Source organism: Lepidochelys olivacea (genome assembly GCF_965140295.1).
Source record: "Lepidochelys olivacea isolate rLepOli2 genome assembly, chromosome: 1".
NCBI lineage: Eukaryota > Metazoa > Chordata > Testudines > Cheloniidae > Lepidochelys > Lepidochelys olivacea.
The window spans coordinates 139,256,500-139,275,373 of record NC_140411.1 but is presented as its reverse complement, the minus strand read 5'-3'; the positions used below and the strand labels follow the sequence as shown (position 1 = coordinate 139,275,373).

Below are 18,874 nucleotides of genomic sequence, written 5' to 3'. Positions count from 1 at the left end.
TACACAGACAGTTTTGACTTTTCTGGGTGGGCCAGTGTCACACGTGTGAGCTCTCGCCACATAGCTGTGTCCAGCATACACCCAAGCAGACAAAGTCGGTCCTTGTGTGGGATTTAATAAACACTATTACAAAAACTCCTGTCCTCTGCCAAGACAGGACAATAACCCTGATGAACGGCTTTCCTTCAGCGGGGTTCACTCACAGATTTTAGAAAACATACACACTCTCTCTCCAAGGACTCACCAAGCCTCTTTTAGCCTGATCTCTCTCCCACCACACAGCCACGACTTATTTTCCTGTTCTTTTGTACCCAGCAATGGTGCCTGATAGGCCATGGAGCACAGCTTCAAATACCCCACACCCTTTAACGCTTTCCTATCTGCCCTTACACCCCTGAAGTGCTCAAAGGAAACCAGAAGCCACCCAGGTAGATACAAAGCCAAACTGTACAGGATACAACCTTCCTTGCTCATACCCAACACAGCTGAGCAGATGTGTGCACAATGTAGCCAACCTGACAACACGTTCATATTATTGTTACCTCTTCCTTGTGCCCCCTCCCTCACTTGTTGTCTCATTCAAATGTTGTGTCTTTTCTTTAAACAGTCTATGTGCTAAATAATTTATTATTGGTTTGTACAGACCTAGCACAGTGGGGATGTGACCCTGATTGGGGCCTCTGGGCTTTACTGGAACACAAAGAGTAAATAACAGTAAAGAGTCAGTAGCATGCCCCATCTAGCAAAACAGTTTCCCCACATCCTATAATTTAACTGATTCCTGTTTATTATGATCACACTATTATTCACAGGTTGGGCTTAAGGGTTTAGCGGATAGTTTGTGAGATGATTCGTTAGGGCAGTGATTCTCAACCGGAGCTCCATGGCCCACTGGGAGACTGCAAGCCCTTTTACGGGGTCCACCCTGCAGGGCCGCTTGGAGTCCTGAGCCCTGACGGCTGTCACTCAGAGTCCTAAGCCCCAGCACCCTCCGAGGTTGAAGCCCTGAGCCCCCGCTTGCAGAGTTACAGCCCAGAGTCCCAAGCCCCAGCACCCTGTGGGGCTGAAGCCAGGAGCCCCAGCACCCCGAGCCCTGAGAGAAGCTGCCCCACAGGGCAGAAGTCCCAAGCCCTGGCACCCCACGGGACAGAATCCCTGAGCCCGGAGACCTGAGCCTCGGCAGAAGCTCCCCACAAGATAGAAACCCGGAGCCCTCAACCCCATGGGGACAAAGCCCCAAGCCCCTCACCTTGCAGGCCTAAAGCCCTGAGCTACCCCCAGCCCAATGGGGCGTAAGCCCCCTTTCTCCGATCCCAGAGCGCCCTCCCCCCCTCGGGCCATGGAGTTTTTATAGCATGTTGGGGGGGGGCTCCAAAAGAAAAAGTTTGAGAACCCTTGTTTCAGGGTACACCCACATTTAACCAATTCAATTTGGGGGGAGGGGGAGGGGCTTTTCAGCTCCCATCCTAGTCTCCTACTCTAGGAGAAATAGAGCTCAGAACTTTGTCCTGGTGTTTGTGCATAGCTGCTAACAATGCCAGAAGTTTTGCAAGTGAAAGTTCAATAGTCTAAATAAATTGTAGGTCCCTGGAGGGCAGATCACTCCCTGGAGGAGTTTGTGTGTATGTTAGTGAAGTTTAGCATTCATACGGTAGTTTACAAACACTCTGTGTGGTAGGATCCCTATTGTACAGATGGGAAAACTACAACAGAAAGATTAAGTGACATAGTTATGTCAACAGAGGAAGTCCACATCAGATCTACCGTTAGAAAGCAAGAATTCATTGCTCCTAGTCCTGTGCTTGTTCCTCTAGAGCAGAGATGGGCAAACTATGGCCCGCAGGCCACATCCTGCCCATGGAACCGTCCTGCCCAGACCTTGAGCTCCCAGCCAGGGAGGCTCGCCCCAGCCCCTCCCATTGTCCCCTCTTCCCCACCGTCCCTCTCCCCCACTCCTCAGCTCACTGCACCACCAGCGCTCTGGCTTACTGCTCCTGCTGGGCATCGCGGCGGTGTGGTTGGCTCTACCCGGGCAGCGGGGCTGCAAGCTCCTGCCACTCTGAGTGGCCTGGTAAGGGGGTGAGGAGCTTGGATAAGGGGCAGAGGGTTCTGGGGGGCAGTCAGGGGCCAGGGAGCAGGGGGGGATAGATAGAGGGTGGGGTCCTGGGGGGCGGTTAAGGGTGGGGGTGTGGATAGGGGTCAGGGCAGTCAGGGGACAGGGAGTGGTGGGGGGGAGGGTTGGATAGGCATGGGAGTCCCGGGGGGTGGATAGGGGTCAGGGGAGTTGGATGAGGATGGGGTCCCGGGGGGCTGTTAGGGGCAGGGGTCCCAGGAGGGGGAGGTCAGGGGACAAGGAGCTGGGGGGTTGGATGGGTCACGGGTTCTGAAGGGGACAGTCAGGGGGGTGGGAGCCAGCCTGTTTGGGGAGGCACAGCCTTCCCTACCCGGACCTCCATACAGTTTTGCAACCCCAGTGTGGCCCTCAGGCCAAAAAGTTTGCCCACCCCTGATTTAAAACATTCTGTTTCTTACACTGCTGAACTGCGTCTCTTTGTGGCCTGAGATCACAACTGGTCGCTCATCAGAGAAGTTCTGTTCATCCTTTCTAGGGAACGCTAAACAAACTGCTTAAAGATCACAAACTTCATGCCACTGTCCTAGTGAGTTCATTCTTCGTTATGACAGGCTCAAAAGGAAGAATGAGCCTAAAGAAAATATAAAACTAATGGTGCTACCAAGCCAAAAGGAAATACAAATATCTCCAAGCCAGTCAAAATGACCTTTCACGGAAGAACACTTCATTGAAAGCTTATCATGAGTGGCATTTTTTTGAGTGGGCTGTTTCTTAAAGATTCCAGATCTAACTGGAGACTGGTGGAATGGATTTTTCAACAGAGTGGAAAGACATGAGAGCGATCACATGAGGTGATGAAACCATGGATTAATTGATGTTAAAATTAACTTCAGAAAACCAGAGAAGTATGAACATTTGCCCATAAAATACAAACTTTAATTTTTCATTAATGAAAAAAAGTTAAGAAAAGTCACATTTCATTCCTGCAGTTTCCATCATTCTTACTGTCATTAAATAACGATTTTACTTTGCACTTAGCAAAAAAATCTGTGTATGTGTGTAGGGCTGTCAAGGTTAAAGGGTTATTTATTGCCATGTGCTGCAGTAAGCTTGTCATGGACTCTGCTAATTGGGATGCTCTCTTCCTCTGAGCTCAGGATATGTTAAATTGACTTGAATCAACTCATTCAATTATTTTATCTTGAGCTTAAAAATTGCATTCCTTCTACATTGTACTTTCATTAAACTTTTCCTGCCTGATAAATTCAGTGCATTTGGCAATTAAAATCAGTAGAATAAATAAATATATAAAATTCTCTGTAGGGTGACTAGATAGCAAATGTGAAAAATTGGGACAGGGTGGGAGGTAATTGGTGCCTATGTGAGAAAAAGTCCCAAATAGCGGGACTGTCCCTATAAGAGCGGGACATCTGGTCACCCTATGTGGCACTCAATCTGATTATGGTTTTTGTAACTCTTCTGGTTTCTCTACTAAAAGGAACTTAAAATAGTGTGGTGGCTCAGTGGTTAAAGAGTCATTATGGTCAAACATCTGGGTTTTCCTATTTATTCCTTATCCCTGATTTCCATATCAAATTAGCTTAATGTAAATACCAGAGCAAGATTGCAAGGCAGCAGCTCCCCAATCACTTCACCCTCCTCTCTCCAATCTCCTTAAAACTCACCTCTTGCATGATGCCTACACAATGGGGTGCTGTGGCTACTGCTTATTATACTATCATACTCATCTCACTGCTACCTTGTGACTCCTACCCTCCTGCCCCCGAATCTGTTTGTTGATTCTACCTATTGTTTCTCATTGTGTGCTTAGATTGTAAGATATGACTGTAAGCTGTCTGGGCATGGGACTCTATTTTTACTATATGTTCTTACAGCAGCTAATACACTGGAGCTCTGATCCCTAATTGGAGCCTCTAGGTACTACTTCAATAAACAATAATAATAGTATTTTTTCTAACTGTCAACACACTGTGCAACTTTGCCAGTGGTGCCGGAGGTACACTAGAATTGAGTTTACTCTTATGCAAAAGATGAACTGGGGAAAAAAGTTTGCCATGCTATGACAAACCCCCTCCACTGGAGACATAAAAGCAGGCTGTGCAGATGTTCATGCTCTCCTGGCTCCACAGCTTTGGTATAACAGGGCAGTGGAGTTCAGATTCTCCTGAGTTCCCCTTAGTGACCATCAGATGCCCTACGGGGCCCCTCAGACTTGGTTCCCCTTCGTGTGGATGGCATACCCTGCTGGAATCCTTGGGCTATGCTCCTCCTTGGTGAGGCTCAGATGCCCAGCTGAGTTCTGTGGACTAAGCTCACTTTTAGTGGGGCTTGGATGCCGCTCAAAGTAGATTGAGCAGCTCCTCAGAAATATGACCCTCCTTGTCCTTCCTAACATACTTGGATCAACTCTGACATAGTAAACAATGAAATTGTAATCACTGGGTTTAAGTGTCAACACTTTACTGAGATGAATGACAAAGTTCATACACATCAAAGCTACCATCTCAGTCTGGCTGCTGATTCAGGCAGAGATCACTGCATTGGTTTACAGGTGGTTCACACTTGGACAGCTTTCTTTGCGCCCATGAGGGTTAGAGTCTAGAGAGATGGGGGTTTTTTTTTAAACCATTCTGTAAGTTTTAATTGGATTCTGGAACATAAGCTGACAGTCTCCGGAAAATAAACATTATATTACTGAGCATCTGCAAACTGGCCAATGTGACCCTCTGTTCTTTTGCAACTTTATTGTCCCAGCAGCACTGACAATAACCAAAATAAAAATCTTAGTAAACTAAACAGAAAAGGCCATTAAAGGAACAGTGTCAGTATGATGCACAGGATTTAAGTTTCTTCACTCTAAGGTTAATAGTAGTTCCATGGATACAGCCTCATACAGTGAGTTCAAAATCTACCTCAGAGAGTGGGCAGGTTGTGCCAGAAAGAAGGGTGCCTTAGTTCCTTAAGTCATTTTCCCAAAATGACATTTCAGTGTGGTGCAATTTTCAACTATCAGCACAGCATGATGGGCAAATGGCTTTGAGTTCAAATGGGGCTGAAATTAAAAGCTTCAATCTCTGGAAAACAGCTTGCTACAGCTGCAGTTTTCTGTTCAGCTCCCTTGTTCCAGCAGTAGCTTGTGTTCACTGATTGTTCAGTAAAAAACATCTGCACTGTTTGCTTTTACTGGCAAGTGATTAGGTAGCAACAAATCTTTCCCTTGGTGTAATTTGTTCTTTGCAGTGAACTCTTCTTTTCCTGACATGTTTTGAGTGATTTATATTAAACCCATAGAAAGGATACTAGTTTTCAATAGTTTCTCGAGAAAAAAATACTATCATGACAGATCCCTGCTTTTCAGTAACCTCTCAAATGAGCTGTGCTAGGTGAAGAGCCCTGTTGCCTGTCACACAGAAATGAAGAGCACAGGTGGATCGCAGGATCTGTTCTGGTGTATTGATATAGCTTTGCTCATTTTCTCGCCTCTCTTACAGCGAGAGTATTGGCTTCATTAAGGTGTATGTTTTATCTAGGACTGACACTGATAATGGTGTCTTTATGTGTGCATTAATATACAGTCGTCGAATCACTGTGACTACAAAACTGTATTCCATTCCCACTGACATCCAACCATGCTCTGAAGTGTCATGGACTGGGTTTTTTTGTTTGTTTGTTTTAAAACCACAGAGCATATGTAGGAGTCGATGTGTAAACTCCCTTTACAGTGAAATGAAAATATTTGAAATGATTTTTGAAGGAAAGCCCAACCAGACTGGCACATGGTTAATTCTATCTTCGCACAGCAGCTTATATTTGATTTCCTTATGAATAGGAAAATACCATCCATAATGTCTTTCTGTGCAGAACAAAACGGACACTATTTTTCTTACTGGCAGAGTTGGTACCTTTGTGAGGGTTCAGAACTTAAAGCAGGTATAGCAGTATTCATTAATCTGTTACTTCAATTCTGCAGCCCAGAGTGCAAATGAGACAGTCTGGGCTGTTTGACATAGGCATGCATTTATGTAAGAGCTGTACTGCAAGTGAATTCTTGTAATATATCAGAAAAGTAGGCTGTATCCTTGCAAGTAATATTACAATTCAAATGTCTGTTGACTTTTGAAAACTAAAGTTTATAAAATTGGTTCAAAAAGCTTTACATAAATCTAAAACAGCTTGATTCCTACACTCACAGCAGTTTTAAGAAGTCAAACATAGATAGATAGATAGATAGATAGATAGATAGATAGATAGATAGATAGATAGATAGATAGATAGATAGATAACCTGAACACTAACTGGAAAAACACGTTTGCCAGAAATTATAGCACAGATCAGTTTTGGTTAGATAATGGCAAATCAGTGAACCAGGGCAAATCTTTTGAGGGCAGGATCTCTGAAAATCAGACCACTTAGGTGTCTGATACAGATTTAGGTCCCTAACGTCAGGCACCTAATTTTGAATATTTTGAACATACGTGATAAACTGTTGCCTCAGATGAAATCAGCTGTGTGAAAGCTGAGCCATCAGAGAGAAATGATTTCACCTATAGTAAATTGCTACTTCAGTCTCTTCAAACTTCTTGAAATATGACCTGGTAAAGACCTGTGACTAAATCATCTTATTTAAAAAACTTGTAATACTGCCTTAGGACAAATTATCCTTCACTAATGGATACTTTTCTCACCAGGCTTTAACTTTATCTTAATCGGCTATCATTTTTCTTTGCATTAAATTAAACTGACCATGTTAACTAATCTGTACAAAGACTCAGTGTAGCCTCAGAAAACTTCCCCACTAACATTTGTGTTTGGAGGCATGAACACCAGAAATAAACTGAAATTGCATTAATCTACTATGTTAGATTGGCAACAGTATATATTTTACCTATCTGCATTTGTACCTTTTATGGCCTGTGGGTCCATAAAAGTCTAGATCACATTTCAGGCTTTCAGTAGGAAGCTCACCTGTCGGCTGAGAGAGCTGTAAGTGTGAAGACTGACACCCCCACTGAAGTGAGTTGTATAAAGGGGATAAGTTTACATCCAACCCGACCAAAGAGCCATTCATCAGCTAGGTACCTGCTGGCATCCACAGGGACACAGGTCACTAAGAGGAGTAGATCTCCTAAAGCCAGACTGGAGATGAACAAATTAGGAACATTTCTCATGGACTTCACAGTACAAAATATCTTAATCAAAGTGATATTGCCAATAAGTCCTATCAAAATGATGATTCCATAAATAGTTGGAATAGCATACAGGAAACCTGGGTAGAACCAATCATCACTCAGGATGGAAAGATTTGCACTTTGATTGATGGAGATGTTGCAAAGAATAAAGTTATCCACTTCCAAGTCTAGAAGAAAACACTCTTCAGAAGCCATTGTCTGAATTCAGTTCTACTGGAAGATAATGTTCTTGTTCAAAAATCCTCACATAAAGCTGCTTGAGTTGAGTTTTCTTGCTGTATGCTTGTTTTAAATAGACAGAAGAGACTGAACTTCATACATCACTGTGTGATTTTTTTTTTAAAAGTCACTGAACAGAACTATTTCCATAATCTGGAATCAGTTTGATCCTTGAACTTTTCTCCCTCTCATTCATTTGGCTTGCGAATACATATTACTCAGTTCTAAAAGGCCATTTACCAAATTAAGAGACAAATAGACGCAAGGCATTTTCAGAATCCAGGCTAGTTAAATTCTCAGCATCAGCACACTGTTTCTGAGCAGAGTTCAGTCTGAATTACATGAATTACATTTTGCAAAAACTTTTGATTGTGGCTGTCAAACTGCATTTCCCAGTCTCTTCCGGTTCTCAGAACCTGCAGCTGTAGGCTGGGTTTAAATGTGAGGGAAGGGAACAGCTCTTTTAAAGACTCTGATCCTATAGGCAGGAACCTCTGGACGTCAACACTCTCCCTGCTTTGTAGGAGGGTAGCAAGCTTGCTTAAATGATTACAATAATAGTATGGAAGCTGCAGGTTTCTGCTGGAGAATGCCAGCCACCTGCTGGACAATTTAATCACTGCCTGATCATGAAAGAAGTCGCTGTTAACTCTTTAGACCAATAAAACTGTTATTGTTACCTCTTGTTTTTTTCAGTATTATAAGCGAAAAGAGCTTCATTGTCTCATTTAATTCACTCTTGGATGTGGTTCAGGGAATGCCTTAAAAATGACTGTTTTATTAGCCTGCAAATACTATGATTTGCCCAGCAATTATACCTTTGCAACTGAGAGTGCTGGCATTCTAATATTCAATCTGCTTCAATAAAATAAAATAAAATCACCCCCCAGGACAACTCCACTGAACTTGACCAATTAAGACAAAATCAATATTACAGGTAGCCTAGGTAGACACTTATGAAAACTAAGCAACTGCCATAAGCCTGAAATCTGCACATTATTGGAAACATCACTATAATTCAGGAATTCCATGGCAACCATGGGGAGTGGTAAATTTTACTGTTTAACTCAGGAATTTCTATTTCTGAGGTGCCTTTCATGCTAGTGATCCAAACACTTCTCTTCAATGTAATTGTATACACAGAACACTAATACACATTTAGATGAAGCATGGGGATGATGTATCTAGGTCACTCCAAGTACTGCAGGTGATCTTTCTTATAAATTAATCAAGGGACCATTATGACTAATTCCTCACTGCTTTATAACAGAAATGCAACTCACAGTATGAGGACTCTGTCTTCTGAAGGAATAAGGGTAAATTTAAATCACACTACAAAATTCAATGATGTTATGTAATTTGAAAGTTACCCTTGCAATTGGTTTTGACTGAAAGCACCCCTATATTCACTCCTTACCCACTATTGTAATAATTTTTGTATAAAATATGCCTTGGGAGGTATCATTCAAAAACTAATAACTTGCTAGTCAATAATATCATGGTGAAATATATGTAGGAACATTATTTGTAAAGTTATGACTTCTCCTTGCCTGCTGTTGTTAGCACATGTTCAAACCCACAAAGCCCTGACTAGGAGAAAGGTGTTATACAGGTCTATCCTAAACAAAGGAATGTATCTTTACCTCAATTTACATATAAGTAGTAAACAGGGTCCTTGAGACAGCAAGAGAGGTGAAATGGCAGAAGACAATGAAATCTGCATTTCAGCATTCATAGGGGAGAAGAAAGAGCATGGAGCCATTTTCTCCATGAGACTCCCTATTGCCTTCTTTACTGTTTGAATACACTTTGATTTGAGGGTAATCCTCAGAAGAATCCACGTCAGAGGGTGACTGGACTACAAAACTGAGGAGCAAAAACATCCCAAGGCGTCTCTCTTTCTCTTTCACCTAAGAAGACAAAGGAACCAGCCCTGTGACTCTGGGGGAGATCCTGTCCTGAGAATTTGGTCAGCTATGTTGCTGGGCACCTGTGGTAAAGATTTTACCTTGAATCAAGTCTAGCTTGTTAAGTTTTAGCTACTAGGAACCATTTTATCTTTATTTCTCCTGTGACCATTTCTGACTTTAATACCTTGTACTTGTACTCACTTAAAATCTATCTCTTTGTAGTGAAATAAACTTGTTTTATTTTTAATATAAACTAAGCCAGTGTTGCAGTTAAACTGTGCTGTGTGGAAACTCCAATTAAAGTAGCAAACTGTTGAATATTGACCCTTACAAGGGCAGTGGACCTCTAATATCCAAACTGCCCAGGAGAACGCTGGACAGTGCATAACACACATTTTGGGAAAAATAAGAGCTGGGAGTGGATTGGTTTCGCCCTGCCGGTAGTAATCAAGGCTGCTGGAAGCCAGAATGCGGCTGGTGTTTGCTGACAGGCTCCTGGGGTCAGAGATGTTGGACCAGGGCTATAGCTATACACAGACACTCAGGGTGTGACCTGCATGCTGTCAGGCTGTTTGTGAGTGGCCCAGGTTGGGAGCTATAGCAGCAAAGCATTGTGAGGGTTATGGGGCATGTCGTGATACAGTCCCTGACTGGTCTGGATTGCACCCTGGTAATTCTGCAAGTAAAACAATAAGCTATCAATTACCAGAATTATTCACAAGAAGGGATGGGTGAATCAAATAATACATTTGCTAAAAAGCATAAATACTGACCATTAGATTGAGCTGAATATTTCCAAATATAATTGGACAAACTTTAATTGCCAGATACTCATGAGTTGCATGCTAAAATGAGGTTAAGGGTCAGTGGGAGCATTGTAGCATATTGATAACTGGGTTTTGACTCAACCATGTGATCTACGTAAGCACTTGATGCTAGCTTTGCTGCTATCCATTCAGGCCCCGATTCAGAAATGAACTTAAATACATGCTTCACTTTAACCAGGACTACTTACATGATTAAAGTTAAGCACATGAATGACTGCTTTGCCAAAGCGGGGCCCCAGTGCCTACTGGAAGAGAGTAGGAAAAGAAATAAATCTCACTGTTCCCATTTGAAACAAAAAGGTATGACAAAAGTTAAAGTTTACTCTTCAGAACATACCATGCATTTGGCCCAGAAAAAATGGATACACACACAATCTCTATCAGACTCTGTTGTTAGTTACTGTAGCAGCCTTTGTTTCCTTTCAGGGTAATGGGGAGCCAAATCATGGGAGTCCAACAGAAATGGGATCATGTGGTTATGCAGAAAAGAAGAGAGGCTCTAATAATAGCACCTACTGCATGGGAAAGGGAACATTGCTGGAGAAAAGGATGATTTAGTTGGGGATTGGTCCTGCTTTGAGCAGGGGGTTGGACTAGATGACCTCCGGTGGTCCCTTCCAACCCTGAGATTCTATGATTCTATAAAAAAGAGACTGGACAACAGCCATGCAGCATGGTATGTTTTCAGTGAGCACCAATGTATATTAATACTACTTTAGAAACTTCTGGCTGGATCTGTAATAACTTCTCTTCTGATAATAGGCCATTTTAAAAAATCTAAACAACAAATACAGTCAAATCACAGCACTTGCCAGTCTCATTTCTTTGAATACATAAGTCCGCAACCCATCACAATTTAGGATGTAAAGTCTCCTTCATTCAAACTATTTGGGACAAACAAATAAAAGGAAAATAAGTAAAGATGGGACAATTATTTGAACTCTGTCTTTGTCAAGCGGGTTCCTTTATTTGCCATCCCTCTCTTTCACTTCTTCTTGGAGATCATCTTGCAGTGCCTTTGTCAGCTGTAGCCAGACAGGGAAATCCAGTCAGCTCATCATGTTCAGTGATGTCCAAGAAATGACACTAGGCACTGATAAATGATTGAAAAGTTCTTTAGTTCATAAAAGTTCTGGGAGCACTGACCTGGTTTGTCAAAAGGAAAAGATGAAGATTAGAAATGGAGATCCAGAGAATGGAAAGTTCAAGAAACAAAGCAAGAGAAGGAAAAGCCAAATACTGTGAAGCTTGAAACAGTATTTATGTTACAAAAATGTTGCGTTGTTTACATCAAACTTAGCCCTGGTCTACACTACGAGGTTAGGTTGAATTTAGCTGCGTTAGGTCGATTTTAAAAGCAATGTGTCTACACAACCAACCCTGTTCCGTCAACCTAAAGGGCTCTTAAAATCGACTGCTGTACTCCTCCCCAGTGAGGGGAGTAGCACTAAAATTGACCTTGCTGGGTCAAATTTGGGGTAGTGCAGATGCAATTCAACAGTATTGGCCTCCGGGAGCCATCCCAGAGTGCTCCAATGTGACCGCTCTGGACAGCATTTTCAACTCTGATGCACAAGCCAGGTACATAGGAAAAGCCCCGGGAAATTTTGAATTTCATTTCCTGTTTGGTCAGCGTGGCGAGCTCAGCAGCACAGGTGACCATGCAGTCCCAGAATCGCAAACGAGCTCCAGCATGGATCGAACGGGAGACGCTAGATCTGATTGCTGTATGGGGAGAAAAATCTGTGCAGGCTGAACTCCGATCAAAAAGAAGAAATGCTAATATATATATACCAAAATCGCACAGGGCATGGTGGAGAGAGGCTATAACAGGGACACACAGCAGTGCCTCGTGAAAGTCAAGGAGCTCAGGCAAGCCTACCAAAAGACAAAGGAGGCAAACGGTCGCTCCAGGTCAGAGCCCCATACATGTCACTTCTATGATCAACTGTATGGCATTCTAGGGGGGGACCCTACCGCTACTCCACCACTGTCCGTTGACATCTGCAAGGGGGGTGTCTCACGCAACAGGGAGGAGGATTTTGTGGATGAGGAAGAGGAGGAGGAGAATGCACAGCAGACAAGCGGAGAATCCGTTCTCCCCGGCAGCCAGGACCTTTTCATCACCCTGGAGCCAATACCCTCCCAAGGTGGGTTCCCGGACCCTGAAGCTGAAGAAGGCACCGCTGGTGAGTGCACATTTGTAACTACAGTACAGGGTTTAAAAGCAAGTGTGTTTAATGTTTGATTTGCCCTGAAGAAGCGGGATGCATTCGCGGTCAGTACAGCTACTGGAAAAGTCTGTTAACATGTCTGGGGATGGAGCGGGAATCCTCTAGGGACATCTCCATGAAGCGTTCCTGGAGGTACTCTGAAAGCCTTTGCAGAAGGTTTCTGGGGAGGGCTGCCTTATTTCGTCCTCCACGGTAGGACACTTTATCATGCCAAGCCAGTAGCACGTAGTCTGGAATCCTTGCAGCACAAAGCATGGCAGCGAATGGTCCTGGGTTTTGGTTGCATTCAAGCAACATTCGGTCTATATCTTTCTGTGTTAGCCTCAGGAGAGTGATATCATTTATGGTCACCTGGTTGAAATAGGGGAATTTTTGTAAGGGAACAGTAAAAGAACCCCGTTCATGCTGGGCTGTTTGCGCTTGGTTAAAAGTGATCATCCTTGAGAATAACCAAGTGGTGGGGGGAGGGGTGTGCTGCACATCCACCCGAAAATTGCAGCCCCTCCTTTTAAATGGCAAACCCAACTGGCATTGCTTGCTATGGGAAAGGAGGGTGCTGCAGTTTGAAACCATTCCCACATGTTATGAAGGTGTAAAAAGCCAACCCTGCATACCCTTTGGCTTACCATGGCTGCCTGGAAACTGAATTCTGTTGCCCAGCTGTGTGTGATGTGTCACCATATTAGCAGGAGCTCAATATAAAAGGCAAAATGAGACTTTGTACCTAAAGCACATGTGCTGTCTGCTGTGAATTGCTTGATTCACTGTGAAAGAGTCTCCTTTTTGTTCTCAGAAATGTATCTTCTTAAATTCCACTCTTCCTTTTTATCCCACCACAGGTGCAAATGTTTCTATGCTCCCCCTATCATCTCCATCCCTGAGGTTATCGCAGATTAGAAGGCGAAAAAAATGTACTCGCGATGACATGTTTTCTGAGCTCATGCAGTCCTCCCGCACTGATAGGGCACAGCTGAATGCATGGAGGCATTCAGTGGCAGAGGCCAGGAAAGCGGTAAGTGAGTGTGATGAGAAGAGGCAGGAGGCGATGCTGAGGCTAATGGAGGAGCAAACGGACATCCTCAGGCGTCTGGTGGAGTTGCAGGAAAGGCAACAAGAGCACAGACCGCCACTGCATCCACTGTATAACCACCTTCCCTCCTCCCCTAGTTCCATGTCCTCCTCACCCAGACACCCAAGAACGCAGGGGAGGCTCCGGGCACCCAGCCACTCCTCTCCAGAGGATGGCCCAAGCAACAGAAGGCTGTCATTCAAACAGTTTTCGTGTGTATTGTGGCTACAATAAGCAATGTGGCCTTGTCCTTCCCTCCTCCCCCACCCCACCCAGGCTACCCTGTCAGTTATGCTCACTTTTTTTTCAATTAATAAAGAAAGAATGCATGGTTTCTGTGACTTTATTTCCTTTGCTAGCTGTGATTGAAGTGGGGATGGTGGTTGGCTTACAGGGAATTAAAATCAACAAAGGGGGCGGGTTTGTATCAAGGAGAAACACACACAACCGTCACACCATAGCCTAGCCAGTCATGAAACTGGTTTTCAAAGCCTCTCTGATGTGCAGCACAGATAGCTGTGCTCTTCTAATCGCCCTGGTGTCTGGCTGCTCAAAATTGGCCGCCAGGAGATTTGCCTCAACCTCCCATCCCACCATAAACATCTCCCCCTTACTCTCACAGATATTATGGAGCACACAGCAAGCAGCAATAACAATGGGAATATTGGTTGCACTGAGGTCTAACCTAATCAGCAAACAGTGCCAGAGAGCTTTTAAACGTCCAAAGGCACATTCTACCACCATTCTGCACTTGCTCAGCCTATAGTTGAACTGCTCCTTACTACTATCCAGGCTGCCTGCCTTCATGAGCCATGGGAGCAAGGGATAGGCTGGGTCCCCAAGGATAACTATTGGCATTTCAACATCCCCAACAGTAATTTTCTGGTCTGGGAAGTAAGTTCCTTCTTGCAGCTGCTCGAACAGCCCTGAGTTCCTAAAGATGCGAGCGTCATGCACCTTTCCCGGCCATCCCACATTGATGTCAGTGAAATGTCCCTTGTGATCCAACAATGCTTGCAGAACCATTGAGAAGTACCCCTTGTGGTTTATGTATGGGTTGGCAAGGTGGTCTGGTGCCAAGATAGGGATATGTGTTCCATCTATTGCCCCACCACAGTTAGGGAACCCCATTGTAGCGAAGCCATCCACTATGACCTGCACATTTCCTAGAGTCACTACCCTTGTTAGCAGAAGGTCAGTGATTGAATTGGGTAGTTGGATCACAGCAATCCCCACAGTAGATTTGCCCACTCTGAACTGATTCCCGACTGACTGGTAGCAGTCAGGCATTGCAAACTTCCACAGGGCTATAGCCACTCACTTCTCAACTGTCAGCGCAGCTCTCATCTTGGTATTCCTGTGCTTCAGGGCAGGGGAAAGCAACTCACAAAGTTCCAGGAAAGTGGCCTTATGCATGCAAAAGTTTTGCAGCCACTGAGAATCATTCCATTCCTTCAACACTAAGCAGTCCCACCAGTCTGTCCTTTTTGCCAGGCCCAGAATCGGCATTCCACTGTATCAACCTGCCCCACTGGCGCCATGATGTCCCAATTGCCATATCCCGTGCTTTCAGGAATGTCTGTGTCCATGCCCTCCTCACAGTCGTCCTCGTGCTGGCGGCTCCTAGCCAGGTTCTGCACATACTACAGGAAAATGCGCGAGGTGTTTACAATGGTCACAACAGCAGCAGTGAGCTGAGCGGGCTCCATACTTGCCATGCTATGGTGTCTGCGTGGGTAACCCAGGAAAAAAGGCATGAAACGATTGTCTGCTGTTGCTTTCATGGACGGAGGGAGGGAGGGGAGACTGATGACATGTACCCAAAACCTCCCGCGACAATGTTTTTGCCCGATCAGGCATTGGGAGCTTAACCCAGAATTGCAATGGGCAGTGGAGACTGTGGGAACTGTGGGATAGCTACCCACAGTGCACCACTCCTTGAGTCGATGCTAGCCATGGTATTGAGGATGCACTCCACCGACTTAATGTGCTTAGTAGGGATATACACAATTGACTGTATAAAATCGCTTTCTAAAGATCGACTTATATAAAATTGACCTAATTTCATAGTATAGACATACCCTTAGTTTGCCATTTCACTGTACCAAAGCATATAACATTCACTGATAGACCTTATCGAAACTTCAACATCTGGCCTTTGTAAATTCAGAACAATAATTTTGAAACAATGAAGATAGTTCCCAGAGGTCTTTTCATTCTTACCATAAATTGTATATGGTTGGGATATTTCCTTTAATCATGCACAACACTCACTCTTTGTAGTATTTACTCACAATGGGCAGGTAAAGGGATTGCAAATTTATACAAAAGCTAGGTCCTAGATAGTATTTTTCATCTTTCGATGCCAAGTCTCCTTACAAAGGAAGGGAAGTACCTTTACCTCTGTTATATAGATGGGGAAACTCAGGCACAGAAAAGTGAAGTGACTTGGACAAAGTTACCCAGCAGGCCATTGGCAGAACTGGGAATAGAATCCGGGTCTCCTGCAGCCTAACCCTGTTCCTATCAACTGCATTACAGTGTCTCTCTGACAGATAATGGGACTAGCCAAAGTCACATATAGGACTTTTTCTTAAAAAGGGTCATAAAGCCAACCACTAATAGACAGCTATAAGGAACAAACTCATCCTTATTCCATGAATGGCCACAATGGGCCAGCTTTTCAGAAGAGCTCAGGGCTAGATAGTCAAGAGCTCAGTGAATAGAATTTTCAAAAGTGTCTAAATCCCATTGAAAGGCAACAAGACTTAGGGACCTAATTCACGTAGGCCCTTTTAAAAACTTCCACAAATGGAGACAGATTTTCATATGAACTCAGCAGACCCACTGAGACAGCTATGGTCAGCACAACACCCCTAGCAGAGCCCCATAGTGGATGATCACCAGACTCATAATCATACCAACCTTTGGATCATATTTGCATCCGAGCTAACTGGGTCTGGGCAGAGTTCAATCACTATCTTTGGCTCAAAGTCTCTAGAGCATACTACTGAGTGCCAGTTCCCTGTCTGAAATCCTTCCTTGGGACATGACACTCCGCAGTCCAATTGTCCTAAGCCCCGAGACCAGTGGTGAATCTCCCAAGCCTCTCCAGTTGCTTAGGCACACTCCCCCAGAGCTGCACCCTTGTAGGCTCTATGGTTTATAGTTTAACTCTTCAGAGACACACAGCAGGTAAAGTAGGGAACATAGGCTTTGCACAGAGAGTTCTTAAACAAACACATACTTCACTATTAGACAGCATAAGAAAGTTACGGATCTAGGCAAGACAATAAAACCTGAATGCAAGTCCTTAGTCCTTCCAACTCCTGAGAGTCCCTGGGTCTTCATCATTGTCTCTGTGGTAAGTCAAAGCTCCCTTCTCTCCTCCTACCCACCTCTCCAGCTGTCTCCTGTGTTTGGGATGGCTGTCCTTACTCAGAGAGCACATCTCTTTTTAAAAGCAGTCTGAGACACCTTGACTGTTGCTCCTTTATGCTGGGATTTTCCATGCACCCATGTGGGACTGCTGGCAGAGAGCCCTTACAAGTCATTGGTTCTGCGGACAGAAACTCAATTGTTCTAGTAGGGTAGAGCTATTCAACTGTTGATGGTTCTTGATGGCCCTGTTTCAGCTCCCCAGGCATAATCTGTTCTGTTCACTATGTGCCAGGTCACTGCTACCAAATGGATGAGCTAATTCACGAGTATTACAACCATAGATCGTATTTCACATACAAAAAAGATTTCATGAGTTGACAGACACATATTCCCCAAACTGTCACAGCCGGATTTTCAAGAAGAGTTCAATACCTAACATGCTGAGCTCTTTTGAAAATGTGGCCTCATGGGATTTCTCATACCTTCCTCTGGGACGTGAGATGGAAGCCTACACTAGATGGACTTATTGGTCAGATCCAGTATGTGATCCCTGTGTTCTTAGCCATGAGCCACTGGTAGTGGGGTGTGAGCCAGAGTCCATATGCGTAGAAAGCAAGGCATTTGAGGTTTGTCCTCTGTTAATCCTGTGGATCCTAGAATCTTCTTATTTTACATGGTTTCTTCTCCTAGAACCTTATCACTCAAGCCCCAGTTTCCATAAGGGACAAAGTGACTAAAAGAATCCTGAAGAGTTCAGGATCTGAACTACCTTTCATGTATGTTCTTAGAATCATAGAATCATAGAAAATTAGGGTTGGAAGGGACCTCAGGGGGTCATCTAGGCCAACCCCCTGCTCAAAGCAGGACCAATCCCCAACTAAATCAACATGTCTTTTTACACAGAAAGGGAAGGATCTGAGCCTAGATGTAGAGGAAGTAGGGGAGAGCAGTGTTGGTGAGGGTCAGGAAAACCCACACTTCAGATGGGCTCATTATCTCACAAGGAGCATGCTTGAGACCTTGCACTTTAATCAACTCAATCCTGCTACTGCTCTTGGGTCGTAGACAGAACAGCAAAACTTAACAATTGTTGGCTGCTGGTGTAGGATTTAAATTTGAATGTATTTAACTGAAGATGCTACCAGCCAAGCCCAGTACAATGTGACATGTAGCATACACGTTCTAACGTTACGGGGCTCAGGAGTGTAAAAATAACCTCTAGGCTCTTTGGAACCAGGACTTTATCCTCTTAAGTCTGTGCAGTGCCTAGCACAATGGAGCCATGAAATTGACTGGGGCCTGTAGGGACTACCTCCATGCTAATTAACAATATTAATAAGTGAGGAGGGAAAACTGGTGGGGGGGTCACTGGAAGTATTGTTTCACTTGCTAGCTATGTTAACGGTAGCCGGATGTGTGACCTTTTGAGTTCATAAGACCAGAAGAAGCTGTTAAATATAACAAGGTCAGAGCAGCATCAATCTAGGTGAGACGACAGAGACTGCGTTTCAAGTAGCACTATTCCCCTCCCCCATGTCCCTGGCATGCAGAGGGAGTGCACAGGGTACATGATTCCTTGAGATGGCACAGCCTGCTGCCGCTCCTGCACATGATCAGCTCTGTGGCCCAATAAAAATCATGGCCTCAGGTTTTCTCTGTCCCATCTCATCTTCTTCAGCATGGAACACAAGGGCACAGAGGTCAGAGTGATTCCTGTGCCCTGTCAAACAGAGACGATGTCTGACCTGGAGTGCATACCCAATTACTTGACTGTGTACATGCTCATGCGTGTTCCCCATACCCACACCGAGTGTCTACACATGGTGTACTGGATATGGGTATAATGTGGAGGATGCTGTACTCCAACCACACATTGATCAGCACCCAGGTGCGGTTAGCAGGCCAGGCGGCTGCTCTCAGAGCAGGATCCACATTCCCCAGTATTGATCA

At 44.3% G+C, this 18,874-nt stretch overlaps 1 protein-coding gene across 2 annotated transcripts in view; it reads right to left on the bottom strand.

The window, feature by feature from the left end:
* The window catches only part of GRPR (gastrin releasing peptide receptor), a 51,023-nt gene extending 43,074 nt beyond the window's left edge, over positions 1–7,949 (bottom strand). The window contains exon 1 of one of the 2 annotated variants that reach the window (XM_084639052.1): positions 7,175–7,949. In XM_084639052.1, the coding sequence (XP_084495178.1) occupies positions 7,175–7,479 (305 nt within the window). In that variant the 5' untranslated portion in view covers positions 7,480–7,949. Of the gene's footprint in view, positions 1–7,060 lie in introns of both variants that reach the window. The other variant, XM_084639051.1, reaches the window with a different exon arrangement.
* Between the last annotated feature and the right edge of the window lie 10,925 nt (positions 7,950–18,874).